The 18,880-nt window shown below is 46.4% G+C and overlaps 1 protein-coding gene across 3 annotated transcripts; it reads right to left on the bottom strand.

Moving 5' to 3' along the window:
• Positions 1 to 4,287: 4,287 nt before the first annotated feature.
• On the bottom strand, positions 4,288 to 18,473 carry MMD (monocyte to macrophage differentiation associated). 3 transcript variants are annotated; one of them, XM_042833077.1, is made up of 7 exons: positions 18,349 to 18,473; positions 13,743 to 13,824; positions 8,903 to 9,063; positions 8,052 to 8,126; positions 7,570 to 7,671; positions 6,805 to 6,874; positions 4,288 to 6,494 (listed from the first exon to the last, which is right to left on the bottom strand). In XM_042833077.1, exons 1-7 carry the CDS (start codon positions 18,456 to 18,458, stop codon positions 6,297 to 6,299), a joined length of 798 nt encoding a protein of 265 aa, XP_042689011.1. In that variant the 5' UTR covers positions 18,459 to 18,473; the 3' UTR covers positions 4,288 to 6,296. The 3 variants fall into 3 exon arrangements, with proteins under 3 accessions (XP_042689011.1, XP_042689012.1, XP_042689013.1); XM_042833078.1 differs by lacking the exon at positions 18,349 to 18,473 and adding an exon at positions 16,498 to 16,578; XM_042833079.1 differs by lacking the exon at positions 18,349 to 18,473 and adding an exon at positions 16,227 to 16,302.
• Between the last annotated feature and the right edge of the window lie 407 nt (positions 18,474 to 18,880).

Genomic DNA, 18,880 nt, shown 5'->3' with positions numbered 1-18,880 from the left:
ACACACATGTACACACATGTACACACACGTACACACATGTACACACACGCGCTACGGATAAGCGCTGACGCAGCGCGGTGCTTCCCGCGGCGCTACCGCCCCCTGGCGGCCAGCGGAGGCGCAGCCGCTCTCGCACCAGAGACAGAGAGACGGCCGCTAGGGGGCGCTGCCGCCGGCGGTTCCTCGGGGAAAGCGCTGCGCTGCTCAGCTCGGTGCGGAGCGGCGCTGCCGCAAGGAGTCAGGCCGTGGAAAAGCTTTGCGGTAGTGTTTGAAACAAAGAAGCAGCGCTCACTGACACGGCCGAGTGTGACTTCGGGCTTTTGCTGCGTGTTTACATTTCATTCCTCCCTGTGATCGTAAAGAAAACGAGGCCGCGCTTGAGAGAAACGGGAGGGAGCAGAACGCGGAGCTGCGGATCATCGGCAGCCACCGAGAGCACAGCCAGAGCTGCCGCCATCTGTGCGTGCCCAGCGGGGCTGGCGATGTCCCAGTAGGGACGGCGATGTCCCAGCGGAGCTGGCTGCATCCCTCATGCCGGATCCCGCCGACACAAGGGGTCACACACGAGCCGTGCTCCACTCCTGAGCTCTGGGTTCAACAGCAAATGCATCCCCAGCAGCTTTGCCATGAGGGAAATGGATGAGTAACCGACCCCAGCTGTTACACGCGCAGCCCATCCTAAGGGAATCTTCACTTCTTTTCCAGGGGGAGCTGCTAGGATTGATGTTTTGTTCCTGGCTGGAATAGTGTTGCACAGCTCGGTGAGGGGGGAGCCTCCCAAAGCTGCAGCCCAAGAAGTGTGTGGGCAGAGGATACCCTTTATTTTCCCTCTGCTTGCTCGTTTTTATCACGCAGTTTATTTTGGGGTACTTGAACTGTTGCAAAGTTCCTGAAGGCAGCACAGGTGATGTGACACAGAATGTGTTGATGTGGAGCGCCTGCAGCAACAGGCAGAGCTGCGGGGCCAGGAGGAGGAGGAGGAGGAGGAGGAGGAGGAGGAGGACTGCAACAGGACTGCAAGAGGCAGCGTGCGAGGTATAGAAAATGTGATGTGAAAAAAGATGAAGGAATTGAGTTTAAGTCTAGGGGAGAATAAAGAAAGGGGAGGAGTGACTGTTTGCACACATGTGAAACCTTGCTCTAAGGGCTCTTCTCTGAGCACGCTGCAGACAGGACAGGGAGTAACGGGCTTAAATTATAGCAAAGATGATGAATACAGCTTAAATAGCAGAAAAAAACAAGTTTAGGAAGGCAGAGGGTGAAATACAGAAATAAACTGCCTGGGAGGATTGTGAAATCCCTGTTGTTAGAGGCTGTTTGGAACAGGTTGGACAAGCCCATCAGGAATGACAGGCAGAGTTCATCCTGCCTGCAGGCAGAGGATGGGATAAAAATATCTGAGTCCCTTCAAGCTTTATTTTCAGTGATGTAGCAGAAGGCTGATTAAGCTGCTCAGCAACACCATCAGCTTCAAGACAAAGGGCATTTTGTTCAGTCAAACATTCATGGGTGCAGGCATGCATTTAATAAAAAATCTGTATTCCCTTCCTAAACTCATCTTCAGCTTCCTGGGTGTATGCTTTTTAATTTCAGAGGATGGCTGAGCCCCCTGAGCAATAACATTTAGTCCTTTCCAGTGTTGTGGCTGCTTGAAGCCCAATGTACCACAGATTCTCTAAGTTCACTGGGCAATGTGGGTTGGGTTTCATCACTGGTGTTAATCACTGGTGAAGTCGCTCACTAATTACCAGTGCTCTCCCTCCAAGCAGCCATGGGCTGGGCTGGGCATCCTGTCAGGGATGAGGCTCAGTTGGTGGCTGGCAGAGCCAAGGGAGCTGCATGCTGTGCCCATCACTGCCTGCACACCAAACCTCTGCATCACACCTGGGCTGAACAGGACACAGAGAGCAAGAAGAGTTCTGCACAGCTGAGGCCACTAATTCAGCAGGTCCCTGCTAATGGCTTTTCACATACATGAAAACGTGAGGGATTCTTTTCAAAGGCACCTAAAGGATTTGGGAGCACAAAGCCACTGCCAGCATGGCTCACGCTGCTAAGCAACAAAGGCGTCTGCATATATCCTTCTGAGAGCACCCAGCCTCGTTAGAGGCAATGATGTAACTTCTGTTATAAAACTGGTGTTGGCTGCACTGCCAGCTTTTTACAAGAGGGTTCTGGATCCCCAACTCCTCAGTAATAACCAGCACCCTGGTTGTACAGACATGGCTGCTGCCTGTGCTGCACGCCATATAGGCTCACCTGCTGTGACACAAACCATCACTCAGTTCAGCACCAAAACACCATTTTGCTGCATCATACTACGAAAATCAGAATTCAGAAAATTCCTACTTTTGGGCTGTGTAGTGGAAATGCTGAGTCACAGCTTGAAGCAGTGATGGAGCACCTGGTGGGAAGGCAGGGCCAACCGAGGGGAGCTCAGGTGCATGCAATGAACCTGGCTGACTGGAAGGGGTGGAGCCAGGATCCTCCCCTTCCCAGCCCTCATTTAAGGGTTGGTATGGAAGCGAGAGCATCTCATCTGGAGATCCTTGTGTACCTGGGGCTTCCTGAAGGTAGGCAGCTTTTTTCCTTTATTTCTGCATACACAGCTTCTGTGTTTGAGCATATGTTCACTTGCTGCAGCTTAGGACTTTGTTATTCTGCTGTCATTGCTGTGCTTTCTATCACATTACAGCGTTATGGGCTGCTTTGCATGGAGGTAGTGAGACCAGCATACTGCGTTAGTCCAGAGTATGCACAGCATGGATGTTTTAAGGAGCTTCACTTGATCTTGGTGCTGAATTTTTGATGTGTGGCTGACGCTGAGTAACCTGGGAGCGTTTGGCCCTGGGTGTGGAGCTGCTGCTGCACCACAGGCACTGCAATTGGGCTGCACCCGTCCTAATGAATTAAAAGCATCCAAATGCTTGCAAGTAGCCACGAGTGAACATTACAGGTACTTCATGTGCATTCCCTTTTCAGACCATGACAGCACTCAGTGAATTCAGTCAGAGACATTCTGAAAAGGGAAAGCAAACTTTTCTTCTAGTAAGAAAAGAATGACAGCAAACAGCCTCTGGCTGCTAAGAACAACTGTCCATGCCACGAAGCAATCAACTTGCTTAACTTCCCAGGAAATGCACGGAGCAGGCAGCATCTGTCTGCTCTTCCTGGTCATTCTTCTGCTATTTTTAATCTTATGACACCTATTGACAGCAAAAGCAATTAACAGGCAGAGGCTAACATCCTGCATGCCCTTAAAAAATAGCAAAGCATGGAGAAAGGACTTAGTCAAGCACATGATGTGAACATGACAGCCTTGGCCTCCCAAGAAATCGTGTGGCTAAATAAAGAATTGTGTAGGTGACTCAGAGGAAGGGTCCTGGGTGCAATTTAAGCAAAAGGTTTAAGAGAAAAGCCTCTCCGGGGAGCTTAGCGCCTTCTGCTCCACTTGTTCATTATTCTCCTGCCCCATGTATCTCAGTAAGGAGCGGCACAGGAATGCTATCACACCTGTGTGATTTACAAATCAAATATCAGCACTGTAGTTCTGTTCCTAGCCGTGAGTTGTGCAGGAAAGCAGGAACACACCAGGAATGCACAGCAGTCAGGCGCTGCTCCCCACTGATGTGCTGCAGTGGGGGCTTCTCTGGAAAGACCCACAAACACCAATGCTTCTCTCACTGCTGCGTTTTGACGCAGTGTCCTTGTTGCACATCCTAAACCCTGGAGGCATGGAAGTAGAGGAGCAAATGCTGTTAAGACATTTTTAAAGACGTTTGCTTCCAGAAGAAACTGCTCTGTTACTGCAGGAAGCGTTAGTAGAAAGAGCACCACTGCTACCTCTGGGAGCCCAGGGGAGAGGTTGGGGACTGGGACACAGAGGCTGATTGACACAACGCTGGTTTGTGGGCAACTGTATTTTCAGTTCAGCTTGTCTGTGATTTATCCTTATAGGTGTAGCACTGCATAAGAGGAAGGTTATGTTCCAGGGTAGCTTACTTGAACAAAGCCCCTGTGACTGAGAAAGTTAATCTAGAACGGCAAAGCTGAAGTAGTAAGGTCCCAACATGGATCAAAACATGAAGTCTTTTGCTGCCCTGACATCCAATGGGATCCTCTGGATTGTAATCCTACTGTTCTCAGTTGTAAGAGCTGAGTGAGAAAAACCTCTGTGAAGGGGTCAGTACATTGCAGCCCTGATCTCCTGTGCAAGGACTGGCAACAGCCTCAGCCCCTGCTGTGCCTGCACAAATGGTGGGGGCAAGAAATACAAGAATACAAGGGTTTCCAAATTGCACAAAATATTTATTGTTAGTTTAGTACATTCAATATCATATCGACTAGATTACAGTAATTCAAAATATTTTTGGCGAATTGAAATCTTTAAAAACCATTTCAAACACTCCAAAAAGCAATGCCATGAAAAATTAAATCAAACGTATTCAAGCCATGGTTTCACTTTAGACTACAGGAAACCTTTACGTGTGTTTTAGTGGTTTTAACAGTACTGCGTTTAAACAAAAGGTTTGAAATCACCAAGTGGAAAAATCCTAAAGTAGACACAATGTTAAAAAAACTGAGGCATCCCAATGTGTGAGCACTACAGATTACCTGCCCCGCTGCCCTGCTCGTAGCCATGGGGCAGCTGCTCAGCCTGCTAACACTGCACAACTCTTCAGTGCCTTGAAGATGAAGTTTGTCCCTCTTCTAAATTCTGTTTACAGAAGAATCTACCTTAAATTGTGCATCCCCCCCCGGCAAATCTAGCTGCAGTATTAAGTGGTACCTTGAAAAACGCCCCTGCCTTGCTGCTCATCAGTGGCAGATAGATAGGCAATGTTCAGAACGAAATCTGAAAAAGGCAACACGTTTTGGTTTTGTTTTCAAATACTGACATGAAAAACTGAGAAAATTAGAAAAAGGATCAAGTCAATCTTAATATAAGACATTCATTATATAGTGGGACAGAGAACAATTATCAGATAAACAGTATTACAATGACTCTTCTACATCTGGCCATTTAACGCACATTCTACAGTCATGACTTTCTACCACATTTTATTTTCCTGTACAGAAGGACAGAAATACAAGTAAATACCAGTTTTATTCTGTGTTTTAAGTCCCAGAATGACAAGTGACACTGCATCAAGTTCTTTCACCTTTCCTTCCTAGAAGGCTGTGCTGAGGAGAGCCAACAGCCATGGACTCCCCCTGCTTGGCCACTACTGTCTGCTGCTCTGACCTGCATTTCCTCACACATCAGCCACAGCCGCAGGGAAAGCTGCTGGGAACTGTCTTTGTCAGCCAGTTTAGAATCCCTTCGAAAAACTGGAGCCTTAATATTCCAGCACCAATGTCCATGCTCTGGGGAAATTACCAACTTTGTTTTGCAGGGAGGCGAATTAGTCGACTGCCCTCATTAACGCTGCTGCTCTCTGATAAGCTGGCTTCCTCACACTGCTGCCCTATTTATTGCACAGCACCGAGGCAGACTGGCAATCCTGAAGAACTACTTAATGCCAATTTCTTCCAACACGCTTCATTTCCATCACAGATAAAGCCAAATTAAGGTGCTGTTTAAGTGGTATTATAGATAAGCACAACAATAGCACATTAAAACTCAGCAGAAGAGCATTTATGCGTTAGTTTGTAAAAGTGGTTATAATTACACCTATGCTCCAACCCTTGGAAGAGGTACCATGTTTGCCTGTCAGTACAGTATGTGGAATGTAACCATTTCTTGCAAGGTTTTGCAATATGAGTAACTGCATAGATGAAGCTGCTTGTTTCCAGCTCAATAAGTGTACTTCTAAAGTTTACAAAAGCCCCCAGAAGTTTCTATAAAAGTCACATCATATCAAGATGATAGGTGGTGAAAGGAGATCGTTCACCTGTGTTTGTGTTCAACAAATGCTAGTGGAAAGGTGACAGAAACCGATTTCAAATCAAGAGCTCTGTTTTCACTATTGCACTGACTTCATTGGAATCGTTCATTTAGAAAAATTCACGTTGTTAAAAAATCACAAAGGTAAACTAGAATACAAAATTTCTTTGTAAACATCAGGTAGCCAGTTCTGCTCACATGGAATGGACTCTGAGTACTGCAGCACAGCTCCTCTGTCAGTTACAGCGTCGCCATCTGAAGGGCAACTCCAGGACACGCGCACAGCAGTTCACAGTAATCGTGTTCACAGAACTACCACAGTCAGTGCAGTTTCTCTGGGCCATTTCCCCCCGTTCCTGAAGTCAGTAATACTGTCACAAGGCCCCGTGCAGCTCTGCCCCCCGACAGATCACAAGTGACGAATGTCCGCAGGACTCCTGTAGAGGTACTTCCAGATGGCGTAGTAATGGACCGCGGCCGCCGTGGCCACGAAGACGTGCCAGATGGCGTGGGCAAAAGGAATGACGCCGTCGCTCTTGAAGAACACCACGCCCAGGCAGTAGATCGCACCTCCCCACGCCACCTCTGCCAGGCCTTCCGTGTTGCTCTGCCAATGAAGGACGCGTTAGGGATGGCAAGGAGGCAAGCAACGTTTTCTACACAACACGGCTGTCCTCATCGAGTCTGGAGCCCCAGCTGCTCTTATCTGAACTCTACAGCCCGGATTCAGCGAAGAGAGGCAGCGCTTCGCTGAATGGAAGCTGTAAATCCATGACATAGTTGGCTGTTTGGTTCTCCTGCAGAGAACATTTGTAATTATGGTAGACTAAAATTCAGATTTTCTCAGAAGCAGCAGAACTCAGACTAGTCATAAAAGGGAAGCCTGTGTTTGTAACGTCAATATTCGCATTCCTTACCATGGACGTCACTACCAGAGCAGGAGAAAATCCCATGGCCAAATAGAAGAAGAGTTCAATGATCTTATACCTAAAAATGGAACAGAAGTGAATCATTTCAGGTGATGTACAGGAATATGACCCTTTATTTCAGCACTAAAGAAAATGTATTCAATCTCACGTTAGCATGAGGCCATTAAACTATTCAAAAAGCTTTCTGCCCATTTTATTCTAAAAATAAAGCCAACATTTATCTCTGCATGCAGAGATCCACTAAATACTGCCTAGACGCATTCATTCCCGCTCAATGCTAGTGAGAATAAAACATTCTGTAAACTCATATCCTTATTTGAGAAGAAACTCAGTAGCTCTTCATCAAAACAAAGAACAGTTGGTCTTGTCCACTGAAAACAGAAGCAATGAAATCAGGCTCCAGAAACCAATGAAGGCACATTTCAGCAGGAATTCCTCCTCCTCCTCCGCCCAGTGTTACGCTGCAGTACAACCTGTACAGCACTTCATCCTTCTTACCTCACCCCTTCTCACTCCTGCTCTCTTGCAACAAAGACTTCAATCTGGATACCTGCCTCCCCCTCTTTAAGAGAAGACAGTAAAATAGCCTGAAGACACAGAGCATCTTTGAACAAGATACAACTTTGCATTGTTCTCATCACTTATCTCTGCCATCTTGAAGGTCTTTCTTCAAGGTGTGAAAGGCCAGACCCAACGCTCAGAAAGCAGAACAAAAGCCTCAGTTTAAAGTTAAATGCAAATAAGAATTCTTACTTTTCATGGTAGAGAAATACATAAACAGTGCCCCCAGCAGCCATCAGCCAGATAAACCAACGCATGTGAGATGCTAGAGGTCCAAGCTCACGAAGATTTAACCTGGAAGCACAAAGATTTCAACAGACAGGTTTAGTGAATGAATGGAGCACTCCAACACAAGAATACTGGGGCTTAATATAAATAAATATCCAGAACTACAGCTTAGACATGATGGGGAGAAGACTGTGGGCACGCATAAAGAGGCAAAAGCGTATTTCTGTTGATGTGAGGAAAGCACCAAGAGGGACAAACAACTCTGCTTTTTTTCTAATTACTTTCTGTTGAGCAAATCCCACAACATCACGACGTGTGTTTTTACAATGCAGAACATGGTCAGATGCGGCTATGGAAACTCCTACAGCAACTGGAAAGTTGCAAGGATAAAAGTGTTTACATGGAGTGCTTCAGAGTTAGAGGTTTCTTCCCCCCAGACTTCTTACCACGGTGCGTACGATGCTGCAATGAAGACGTAGATCATCATCCTGTCACACATGTGAAAGCAGTGCTCCATTGTCCTGGTGAGGGAGAGAACAAGTCAGCAGGGAGATCAGAGTATCACTGGTTTTTCCTGACACGTCTTAGAATTCAGGGGAAACACATTTAAAATCATTTGGAGCACCGTCCACTTTGCTTCAACCTCACAAGGCCATAAGCCAGACACACAGGAGATGAGCACTCTTTTATTTCTCTCCCTTTCCCTACCTCACCATACGTTGTACTCACAAGGAGGCAGAAAGCTGTCACATCAGACCTGCTTAATCCAGAAATGGATTAAGGAGAACTGGTTATCCAGTGATTGTGAGTTAAACCCAAATTCATGACCCAGAACTACATAGGTGTCATTAAAAAAAAACATCACATTTTAGTTTTGCTGTTGCTGCCTTTCTTCCAAGGCTGCTAGTCATGTATCCCATTTTCATTCTCTTAGCAAGCTCTGCATTACTCCAGGTACATGAAATAACATAGTCCCAAATAGTGTTCTTCTGAGGTGGGATTACATCCACCACACACATAGATTTTGTTCTTCCCACTCAACTACTAGATTAAGAGCCACAAGGGCTTCATAAATCAACATCAAAACACAGCAGACATACATCTGTTTGTACGTGAGCTTGGTTCATGTTTCTTTCAGCAGAATCAAGGGTTTGTTTGTTGCTCTTTTTTATGATTATGTGATTAAGTACAAGATACCACTCTGACCTTAGGCTGTAAAATTCCCAGTTTTTGGCCACAGTGTTAAAACCTCACAGAACCCGAGAGTCAAACATCTATACAAGAGCTACAGCCATACCTCAAGTGACTCTTTTTCCAAGAAACGATGTGAAACACTGTAGAGACAATGAAGAGTGCACAGAGCCCCATGCCATAGATCCATGCTGTTATTTTTTCCCATCGATCGTCGGAAAGTCGGTGGAGAAGGGCACTGCCCACAATTGCAGGAACAATGAGGAACTAAAACAAAAACCAAAAAAAGGCCATTAACTCTACTCACAGCAAATGTAGCGACCACCCACTGAACTGCAACAGCAGGGCAGAATGCTGCAGCACACCACAGGGGAACACGCACACACATCTGACGGCAGCCTCCCAGCTGCAAGGAGTTTTCCATTTAGTTGTACATCAGCACACAGGGGTTGAGATCTGACAGTGTCTCAGACAATGAAGCAATACCTGCTTGTGACAAATGCACTCTTACATGGGATTAGAATATGCTACTTGCTCCTCTCGGAATGATCAACTTTCTTATTCACATTTTGCTTCTTATTCCTAAAAAAGTTTTGATCTTACCCTAAGCTGTGCTCCAAAGCACCTCTTGTGCATAGAGGCTGAGCACAGGACAGACCAAAAGAAACTAAAATAGCAAATGAGTAAAAAAAATGAACATTTTAACATATGCAGGTAAATAGCTGGCAATGGAATTAACAAAGGCTTTGCAGAACTTGGGCTTTAGATACCAAACAAATCAGCTACAGACTGAGAGCCATAGAATGGTTTGGATGGGAAGGAACCTTTAAGATCATCCAGTCCCAACCCCCTACTACAGATAGGGACATCTCCCACCAGACCAGGTTGCTCACAGTCCCATCAGCTTCCAGGGATGCTTCCATTCACAACTCCACTGGACAACCCGTTCCAGTGTCTCACCACCCTCACAGTAAATAATTTCTTCCTATTATCTGGTCTAAATTTACCCTCTTCCAGTTTGAAGACTATTTCCCTTCTCCTGCTGCTACACACCCCACAAAAAGTCCCTCCCAGCTTTCTTGTAGGCCCCTCCAGGTACTGGAAGGCTGCTGTAAGGTCCCCCAGAGCCTTCTCTTCTCCAGGCTGAAGAGCCCCATCTCCCTCAGCCTGTCCTCATAAGGGAGGTGCTCCAGCCCTCTGATTATCTTTGTGGCTCTCCTCTGGACCTGCTCCCATACCTTCCTTGGCACAGTACTCAAGTGGGGACTTCTTTTGTGAAGATGCTTAATGCACAAACATGAAATTACGTTGCAGTGTATCCCAACCTGTTTTTCTTGCCACATCCTTGCTCAAGCAGCTTTAACTGTTTCTCCAGCACAGTGTGGAAATGCATTTAAAACTCCACTTCTTTTCCAGGTCAAGTTCTACCATCTCCCTTTGTCTCATTCAGAAAGAAAACACCAAGAGCCAAAGAGGATTTAAAGGAAGGAACCTGCTGACTCAGACATTTCTACCTGTCGCCTTTTACTATGAAGGAAAATCTTTGGCAGCCCTCCTGTTAAAAATTCTGCATCAGTTCCTTTTCAGACAGTTCACAGGTTAAATTCTTCATTGCTTAGCAGGCTAAACAAAGTCAGGAAGCAGCAATGTTTAAACAAATATGGCAATTCTGCTTTGCATTACAGGTTTGTTAGTTTAGAGTGCAAAGTTCTGGTCTAGCCAGTACTGTCTGTCCTTCATCTACCTGCAGACAAAAAATGGAGACTCACCACAGCTACAGCTCAGAAGATGAAAAGTGTACTGAATCAATCTGTAAAGCAGACGGTTAATCCAGAAAAAAAAGAGCTAAAAAAGACAAAATGTTACTTTTTCCTATGGATTTTGAAGTATACTGACTTCATTAACATTTTGTTCTCTTCTTTTTTGCAAAGATTTACATTTAAGCTGAAAGCTACACAGTCATACAATTGAGAAGTGTGGCATTCTTGCATCTGCAGCATTTGGACCAGAGGTGAAAATACTTTGAGTTTTGCAATGAGTCTGTGGAAGCTGACCTCATGCACTCTAAGGCCAAAAATAGTCTTCCAGCCTGGCTTCTCATTTGTCACAACCCATAAATTTCCATATACATATCCTGGACTGCTCTCCAATTTTAAAAAGGTTAAAGCATTTCACTCCTCAGGAGATCAGTTGCCCCTGTTTTCCACATATGGCATACGATTTAAAGTGTGGCTAAAGCCCCTAAGAACAGCAGGGAACTGATCAGATGTGACAGTTATTTCATTTCATATTTGCAGGAGGCACTTAGATTAAAAACAAAATCTGTTCCAGTCAACTGGACCAAAGTTCTTTAGTTCTTGCATCGTTGATGGACTTCATTACATCTAACATCTGTCTCAAGATTGTTTCTAATTACGAGATTGTAATTAGAAAACTCTCCAATGCAAGCATGGTATTTTAATCCTAAGGCAGAAGCAATTGGTCCTTTAAAGGGAGAGAGATTTAACAGAAGAAGTCAAAGCATCAGGACTAACAGAACTCGCACCGTGTGCTGCGTCACTGCAGGGGATGCCATGGCACGTCTCAGCTGCCAACGTTCCCACTAACAAAATTAGCCAAAATCAGGACAAGCTGTACTTCTTTCGTCATGAAGTGCAATTCCTCCAAATCAGCATCACAGCAAACTCCATGCTAACTGCCATCTGTTTGGGGTGCTGAGAATAACGGTGCTTTGGCCAGCATTTTATCTGTGTTCTTTTCTTATATCTGTAGATGATCTTTCCCATGGAATGGCTTTAAAAAAAAAACCTTAAAATTACTTTTATATGTAATATTCATACCAAAAGTAAGTTATTTTCTTTGCATACGAGGCCACGTAGGTCACAGTCAGTGACATGCTCAAGCCACTGTGGCAAAGCACGGTATTACTGCTGCTCTCTCACTTGCCTTTCATTGAGAGGGAAACGTTAATAGCATAAGGATGACCCCAACATTCTTAGGGATGGAAGCAGACAGAAAGAGCAGTAAGCAGTCAAAACAGTTAGGAAAAAAGAAATAATCACGTGATGCTTAGAAGCAACTTGAGAAATCGCGCCCATTTCAGTCTTCCTGCTCCAGAAGCGTAGCCCTAAACCAAGCACAACATCCCTCTACTCATGGATTTTCTCCTCCCAAACAAGGAGACAAGCATCATGGAATGAAAAGCCTTCTGGCACCTTGGATTTTTCACTGTGCAGAGAATAGAGAAACTGCTATTAACTATCAAACACAGCCAAGGCATTTTCATCACGAGAGCACTTTGACATTTTGAAGCCCCCTCCTTCCATGCACCAATGGCCTGGACAACACTCCAAGCCTCATTTTTGAGATACTTACACTTTTTTTCTCCCCCCAGCACACACTGCAGAAAATGAGCCTAACTTATTTTAAGAACAGCTCCTCCTTTTAAGGCAATGGAAAAGTTTTGAGCAACATAAAGAAAGCTGTGCTTAAGCTCAAAGGTCTGAACACAACAGTGTCTTTTATCTAATAAACCTTACACTACAGTATCCTAGAAAGTTTCAGCATGAATGAGCAACCCAGCAACCCCTCCCCAACGCTTCAACTTTGCTTACCTTACATCTCAAATGCTTATTGCTCTTGCTTCTCTCACACACCGCTTCCTTCCTGTTCTTCTAAACACAGTGCTGTCTTTTCTGTCTCTACATTCAACTGCTTAGCTGCCCTTCCTGTCTCCTAGTGACTAAAGACAGGTCAATGCTTTGTTTAAACTTAAAAAATATTCCAGACATTTTAAATAGCTTTTCTAATAGGAAATGTGAAGCTGCCTTATCACGCTACACAAAGTTAGCTTCATTACTGTATCCCAAAGCTGTACGTAGGACCCTGTATTCCCATTTACTGATTGATGTTTTCCAAGCAGCTGCCTAAACAGACTACCATGTGCTGAAGTAGAAAATCAGAAGTGATACATACCTGAGGAGTACAGCCATTAAATACAAGTTGATTACTTTCTGAATTAAGAGTAAAATTTTGAAAGACCTACAGAGAACCATTACTAAACACTGGTACAGATATATCAGTGTCTAATTAAAAACCATTGTAGGCTAGCAGCAATTGCTCAACTACTTGACCTTCTGACATTTAGCAAAACAATCTGTAACAGATCTGAAAAATAAAGCATGCCCCCTAGCTTTTCCATATAACACACTGTGCTTTCCCATAGATTCCCATAGATTAGATTCCTATTTCAAGGCTTTACATTTAAAAGCTGTTTACTGCATACAATTTCATTTACAGAGCAACAATCCCCTTATTATACTCCGTTTTCTCTAAAGTGGATGTTAACATATCCCCAAGTTACAAACAGTTTGTGGCATGCTGTAGCATACAGCCTGGCTGTTCAGAAAATAATTAGACAAATTCACCACCAACAGCAGCAAACCACAAAATACTGATAGGACATCTTGGCTGTAACCTGCTGCTGTCAGGCAGGAATATCCCATGTCTGTTTTTCAGCTAGATGAAGCCTAGAATTGCTGAGGAATACAGCAACTTCTGCCAGGTATCTTCAAATCCAACTTCTTGGTCAGGATTTGTACAAGGATTAGGAGCTAAACCACATATTTGTGCTCGCTAACAGAATGTTGCTACATTTCTCTAGGCAAATAAGCACATATTTACATAATGCTGCACACGAGACAAGCTTCAGTTAGCTCTTCTACATGTAAACCAAAGTAATTCTGTTCTTACCAGCAACAGTGACTGCTGGCAAACAGCTAGACGGCTGGTGATCCCATTTACTGGGCTGTTATGGCTGAAGCTTGCGTAACAAAACCAGAGAGACTGCAAAAATGCACCCACTTGGGCTAAGGTAAGTATTTATCCACACAGGACACAAATGTACTGAAACCCCAGGTGAGAAAGGAAAAAGGAAACGCACTTACAGCATGTGTGTAGCAGTTAGCAGCATGCTCGTAGCAAGTGGGTTTGTAGCGGCTGTTGGCTGGAGCTGGGTGGTTCATGAACCTGTGGAGTAATTAAGGAGTATTTTTAATAAACCGCCTTTGGAATGTCTGTCGTGGAGGATATCTCCAACCCAGCAACACGGCACATATCGGTACAGACACGTTTAAGGTAACTGTTATTAAAATTCCACGTTTGCCCAAATACGCTCCCTCACCAGAAATACAGGGTAAAACGTTTCTGTGACTGCGCAGGGGATGGCAATGTACAATCAAGACTGCTCTCATTTCATAGAAGACAATACAGAAGTCATATCTCCCTCTTCAATCGTTTGGTCAAAAGAAGAATTAAGGATTTATTTCCTATACTATGAAAGTATTCCCTTTCATAATAAAGACTTGGATTTTTCTTGAATTGTGGCCTTCATCGTCACTGCCAAGGGTCACTCATTTTGAACAGTATTCTCAGCTCTACAGCAATATTGCAGTTCTGCAGCTTCAGAATAAACCAATTTGAACCTCTTCTCTATTCCTATAGCAGCAACGGTGCTGCACACAGCACCCCAGCTCAGACTGCAGCCACGTGCAAGAGATGCTCTCGCTTGTAAGTTCTCGTACTGTATTCCAGAGTACTGCAGACTACTGTGAAACTGAGCACTGACAGTCAGACAGGTATCCAACAGGGCAGGCCCAGCTCTACAAACACCTCTGTGTGCTCAGAACTGAGAGCAGCTCTGTTGGCAATTTTTATACACACGGCTTGTGAGGGGAACCACAACCAAACCCCCCACAGCACAGTGCTACTCTGTGCCTCAAAGGGTCACAGGGGGGCTGTGGGAGCCTTGCAGGAGGCCAGAGGCCAAAACCCCCCAAAACACAAAGGAATAAGCTTATCCTCAGCATTAGCTTGATTATTTCTGTTGTTCAACATTTCTGTGTATTACCATCTGAAAAAGCTATTAATAATTGAAGGCAGGCTGCTAATGGGACCTCCTGTTATCCATTAGAGGGCTTTTTAGAATTTTTTTTCCTCTTCATTTATATTCATTGAGGAGAAAAGGTGATGGATCCTTTTCACAGCAGGGCCTGGTATAAGGGAAGGTTTTAGGATGGTGAACAAACGTTTTTGAAAAGTCTCTTATTAGGATCTCGTATTCATGCAAATTAAGACAGTGCTATTAGCAGCAGAAGAGGACAAAGGCATTAACAAAGCTATCTGTTCCCTATCATCTACACAAAGGGCCTTTTTCACCCTTGTTTGTGCCCTGGCAAGAAATATTCTTTTATCTATGTGGTAAATTCATCCTGGCAAAACAAACACCAGATTTCAGACATGCTTCACACATGCACCTTTAATTACAAGTAATTCCAAACATCTTCCTTAAATAAAACAGAAACAATCAGTCTTGACCATCTCATTTAAAATAATAATGTTACTGTTGTGACTATTGAACAGAAAGCTCTACTAGACTCCCACAACCACTGAAACGTTCTTCCATTCTGGATCCATCTGCTGATGGAATTACCCTTTGATGGATGAAGCAAAGAAGGCAGCAGAAAAAAACAACCAGCGAATACTGATCTAGTCTCAAAGATCTAATTTTGTTTTTTTGTCTTGTCAGGAAGCACACTTCCTTTACTCGGCTCAAAAGGACTCACACTTCCTTCTAGCAGCTGCAAACCACGTTGTCTCTTGTTATATCATTTTTCCTTGTGCTCTCCAGCAGCAGGAAGGGCCAGTCAGACCTCCTAAGCCACACATAGCAGCACACCCCCAGAAACGGCAGCAAGGCGGGCAGAACTCCGCGCAGACAGCAGCAGCACGCATTCAGTGGGCGAATAAATTTAGATAGCAAAGCGATCTGCTGCGCTGCCGCGGCTCTGTGCTTTCGAGAGGAAAAAAACACCACCAGCGGGTCAAGACAGGTCGGCGCTGCGTTTCAACGATATCCACGTAGGTTTGACGAGAAAGAAAAAGCTTGACAGTCAGGCTGATGATTATTCTTTTTAAAGCAAAGCGGCAGGTATCTCCTCTTTGTGAATCCGGCCCATTCAGCTCCAAGCACAGGCACTCCCCGTAGCCGCTGCCTACCCGCGCTTGGTTCATGCCCACACCATCCCCTCCACGGCTCAACAACCGAGCCGCAGACGTAACTCGCATCAACGCAGAAACAGATGCTTCTCCGGAAGCGTCAATGCAATCACACCCGCGTAAGGCTAAGAATCCGCTGCAATCAGCTCAGCTCTAAGAGCCGCGGCCGGCTGTGAAGGCGGTGCATCCCGGCCGCGCAGCGCAGCACAAAGGCGCGGACACGCGGCTCCGCCAGCCTCGCGCGGTCCGAGCATGCTCTCGCCTCCCTCTCCCCCCCTTCCCTTTCAGCTTTATTTCCCTTTTAACGCTCACACCTCGGCTTCCCAAGCGAGCTGGGATGGGCGAGCAGCGCAGCCCCGCAGCGGAGCGTTTACCTGCGCGGAGAAACCCGGCGGACAGCGGCTCTTCGCTCCGAAACGAAGGCAGCTCCGCATCCCGAGGCGGGGAAGCCGAGAGCCACAGGTCGGGGCACCGCGGCACACGGGCGGATGCGTGACCCTTCACCCACCGAGAGGGGAAAACGCACCGCCGCCAAAGCAACCGCCGCCCGGCCGGGCCACGCCGATGGACGGAGCCGCGCTGCCCCGGGACGGACACCGTAACGCGGGGACGGAAGGAAGAGAAGGGGAACGGGGGATCCCTCACCTCCGGAACCGCTCCTGGAGCCGCCGCATGGGTCCGGGCCGCCCGCCCCGGCCGGGCGCTGGGCGGGGGGTCGGGACGGGAGGCTGCGGGCGGCTCCTGAGGCGGCGAGGGCCGGAGTCCGGGCCCTCATTGGCGTGCGGGCCGCCGCGGCGCGGAGCGACGGCCAAAGCCGTCCGTCGGAGAGGAGCGAGAGCCGGGCGACCCGCCGGCCGCTTTAACCGCTCTCCGAGCTCCCCGCAGCCCGCCCGGCCCGCGCCTCGGCCCGCCCCCGGCGCCCGGCCCGCCCCCAGCGCCGAGCCCGGCTGAGGCGGGACCGTGGCGGGGGGACATGGCGGCCCGTGCCGGGGCGGAGCCGTGCAGAGCCGCGCCTCAGGCGCTGCGCGGTCTGCGATTCACCCGAAGAAGCCGGAGGCTGAGGGATCGCGATGCGAACGGGCCGATCTGTTGAAGTGCGGAAGCGCGAAGGGCCCTGCCGCGAGGGAAGCGGGAGCTGCCGCTCCGCCGGGGCTGCCGTGGTTGCAGCGCTGCCGATAACCGGCTGCTCAGTTCCAACCCCCGGCTGCACGCCACTGAGGATCCGTATCTGCTCACAGTTGTCCGAGCAAGGGTTATGTTGTGTAAATGAAGAAACCCAGAAATGGTGTTGAGAACGTCTCCATAAGTTCCATTGCCTATACCACTGTGGGACAAAGCGGGGCGTCAGTGAGGAGAATATGAAGTTCTGTTCGAGATTGTGTTGTAATTTAAGATCTTGTTTACAATGGGATTCAAACAGCTCCAGCCCTCAACAACAGCAACAGTGCAGGCACAGCAAAGCAAACCACCATTAGGCAAATGAACCATCCAGCACCGCACTGTTCGTAGGATGGAGGCAGATGGGACCTGCAGGAGTGTTACCTCCAGCTGAGCTGCCACCTCTGCCTGCCAGGAGGAATTAGCACCGTCACTTGGCTGGCGGTCAAAACTAAATCCAATCTCCCACGGCTGTGGGTCCCTTTTACTAAATCTTCCTCCACATCCTGAGCGAGCAAGCAGTGAAGTGGTAACAGCTTTGTAAACTGCCCCCACGAGGCAAAGAGCTTGTTAATAAGGAATTTGACTTGTTTTCTCATTGAGCAAAAGGAATTTAGTTCTTATCAGTGTGTGAGGTATTTTTACAGGATGAATAAGACAATCCCTATTTGATACCTAATAGAAGGAGTTTGCATAGCAAATCTGTTCCAAAGGCAGTTCTTGACAGTCTCGGAAGTGAAGTCAATGACTACAGGAGCTGTGTGGTTTGCCCTTATTATTTCTAGGTCAGATTTTACCCATACAGAAGCTCCTGCAGAGCCTTTTCAGAACTATCTACTGTCTAGGGACAGAGGAGTTCATTCTCCTGGATGTTTAAGCCAGCGCTTTTATGAGCATTAAATTGGCAGCATGTGTCATTACTGAATCAGAACTTGGGCAGCTTTCATAGGATTATGCAAATAGGGACACAAACGTGGGGTCTGAAGCCACAAAAGTTGCAGTTTTCATTCTATTACAAGAATGTCTTGGGTTGCACAAATCTATCAAGCCAACAGATGAGACTTGCTGGAAGTTTGCTTTTAGCCAGCCAAGGTGAAATTTTAAGAGCCACATGAGATGTCAGTGGTGAATTGGATTCTGTCAGGAAGTTTCACTAAACATCTCACACAAGAGCTGAGTTTCTTCCAGCCATTTAGCGCAGATAATTTGTTTATATATCAGCCTGCATAACACGTAGTCTCTTGATTTGTTGAACAGATAACAGACAAGCATAAATCTGTGCTACCAAATGGATCTACCAGTGATATTGCTAAGTAATGTTCCCAGGTACGTACTTACTTTTCGGAGCTGCTGGTGGTGACGGGCTCTGTTGGAGCAGCAGAGAGGCACACTGTGGCTTGAGAAGTTCTGAGTCGATGTAACACAGCAAGGCCAGCAGCGCGGGGCATTAAGGAGGCATGGGAAACGAGTCTGACAGGTGAAACTCCTTGAAACTCCTTTCCACTCCCAGCCTACTCACTTCTGGCAAGGGAAGAGAAAAATATCTTTCGCTTTGTTCTTACTTTGTAACAAATCTGAGAATCTGGACTTCCTCTCTTGGGAGTCTTCGTGCTAATGGAGGAGGGTGGTGGTTTCCCTGAGGTTTGATTTAGAAGCTTTAAAGATAAAGCTCCTTCCCTTTCTCAAGTTTAGAGAATAAACTCTGAAAGAATGGTGGTTGTCACTGACTGCTTCATACATGGTCATAGAAGAAATGCACAAAGACCTTCTTGGCTGGTAAAACCTAATTTACTGACATAATTCTGGAAGAAACTCCTATTCTTCAAGTTTCTAGTACAAAAATTGGTTTTGCAGTAACACAACCTGTAGG

Source organism: Centrocercus urophasianus, unplaced genomic scaffold (genome assembly GCF_019232065.1).
Source record: "Centrocercus urophasianus isolate 14NV4802_14NV808 unplaced genomic scaffold, USGS_Curo_1.0 seq_40, whole genome shotgun sequence".
NCBI classification, from domain to species: Eukaryota; Metazoa; Chordata; class Aves; order Galliformes; family Phasianidae; genus Centrocercus; species Centrocercus urophasianus.
The sequence above is the reverse complement of the archived record's forward strand: the minus strand, read 5'-3'. Positions and strand labels throughout refer to the sequence as shown.

Bases quoted from the DNA above. Each gene is read 5' to 3' on its own strand.
- MMD (XM_042833077.1), bottom strand. From the start codon at position 18,458: ATGCCCCGCGCTGCTGGCCTTGCTGTGTTACATCGACTCAGAACTTCT. The intron at 13,825-18,348 runs GTAAGTACGTAC...ATTACTCCACAG, and splicing joins ACCACCAGCAGCTCCGAAAA to GTTCATGAACCACCCAGCTC. The intron at 9,064-13,742 runs GTAAGTGCGTTT...TTTTTGTTTTAG, and splicing joins CTAACTGCTACACACATGCT to TTCCTCATTGTTCCTGCAAT.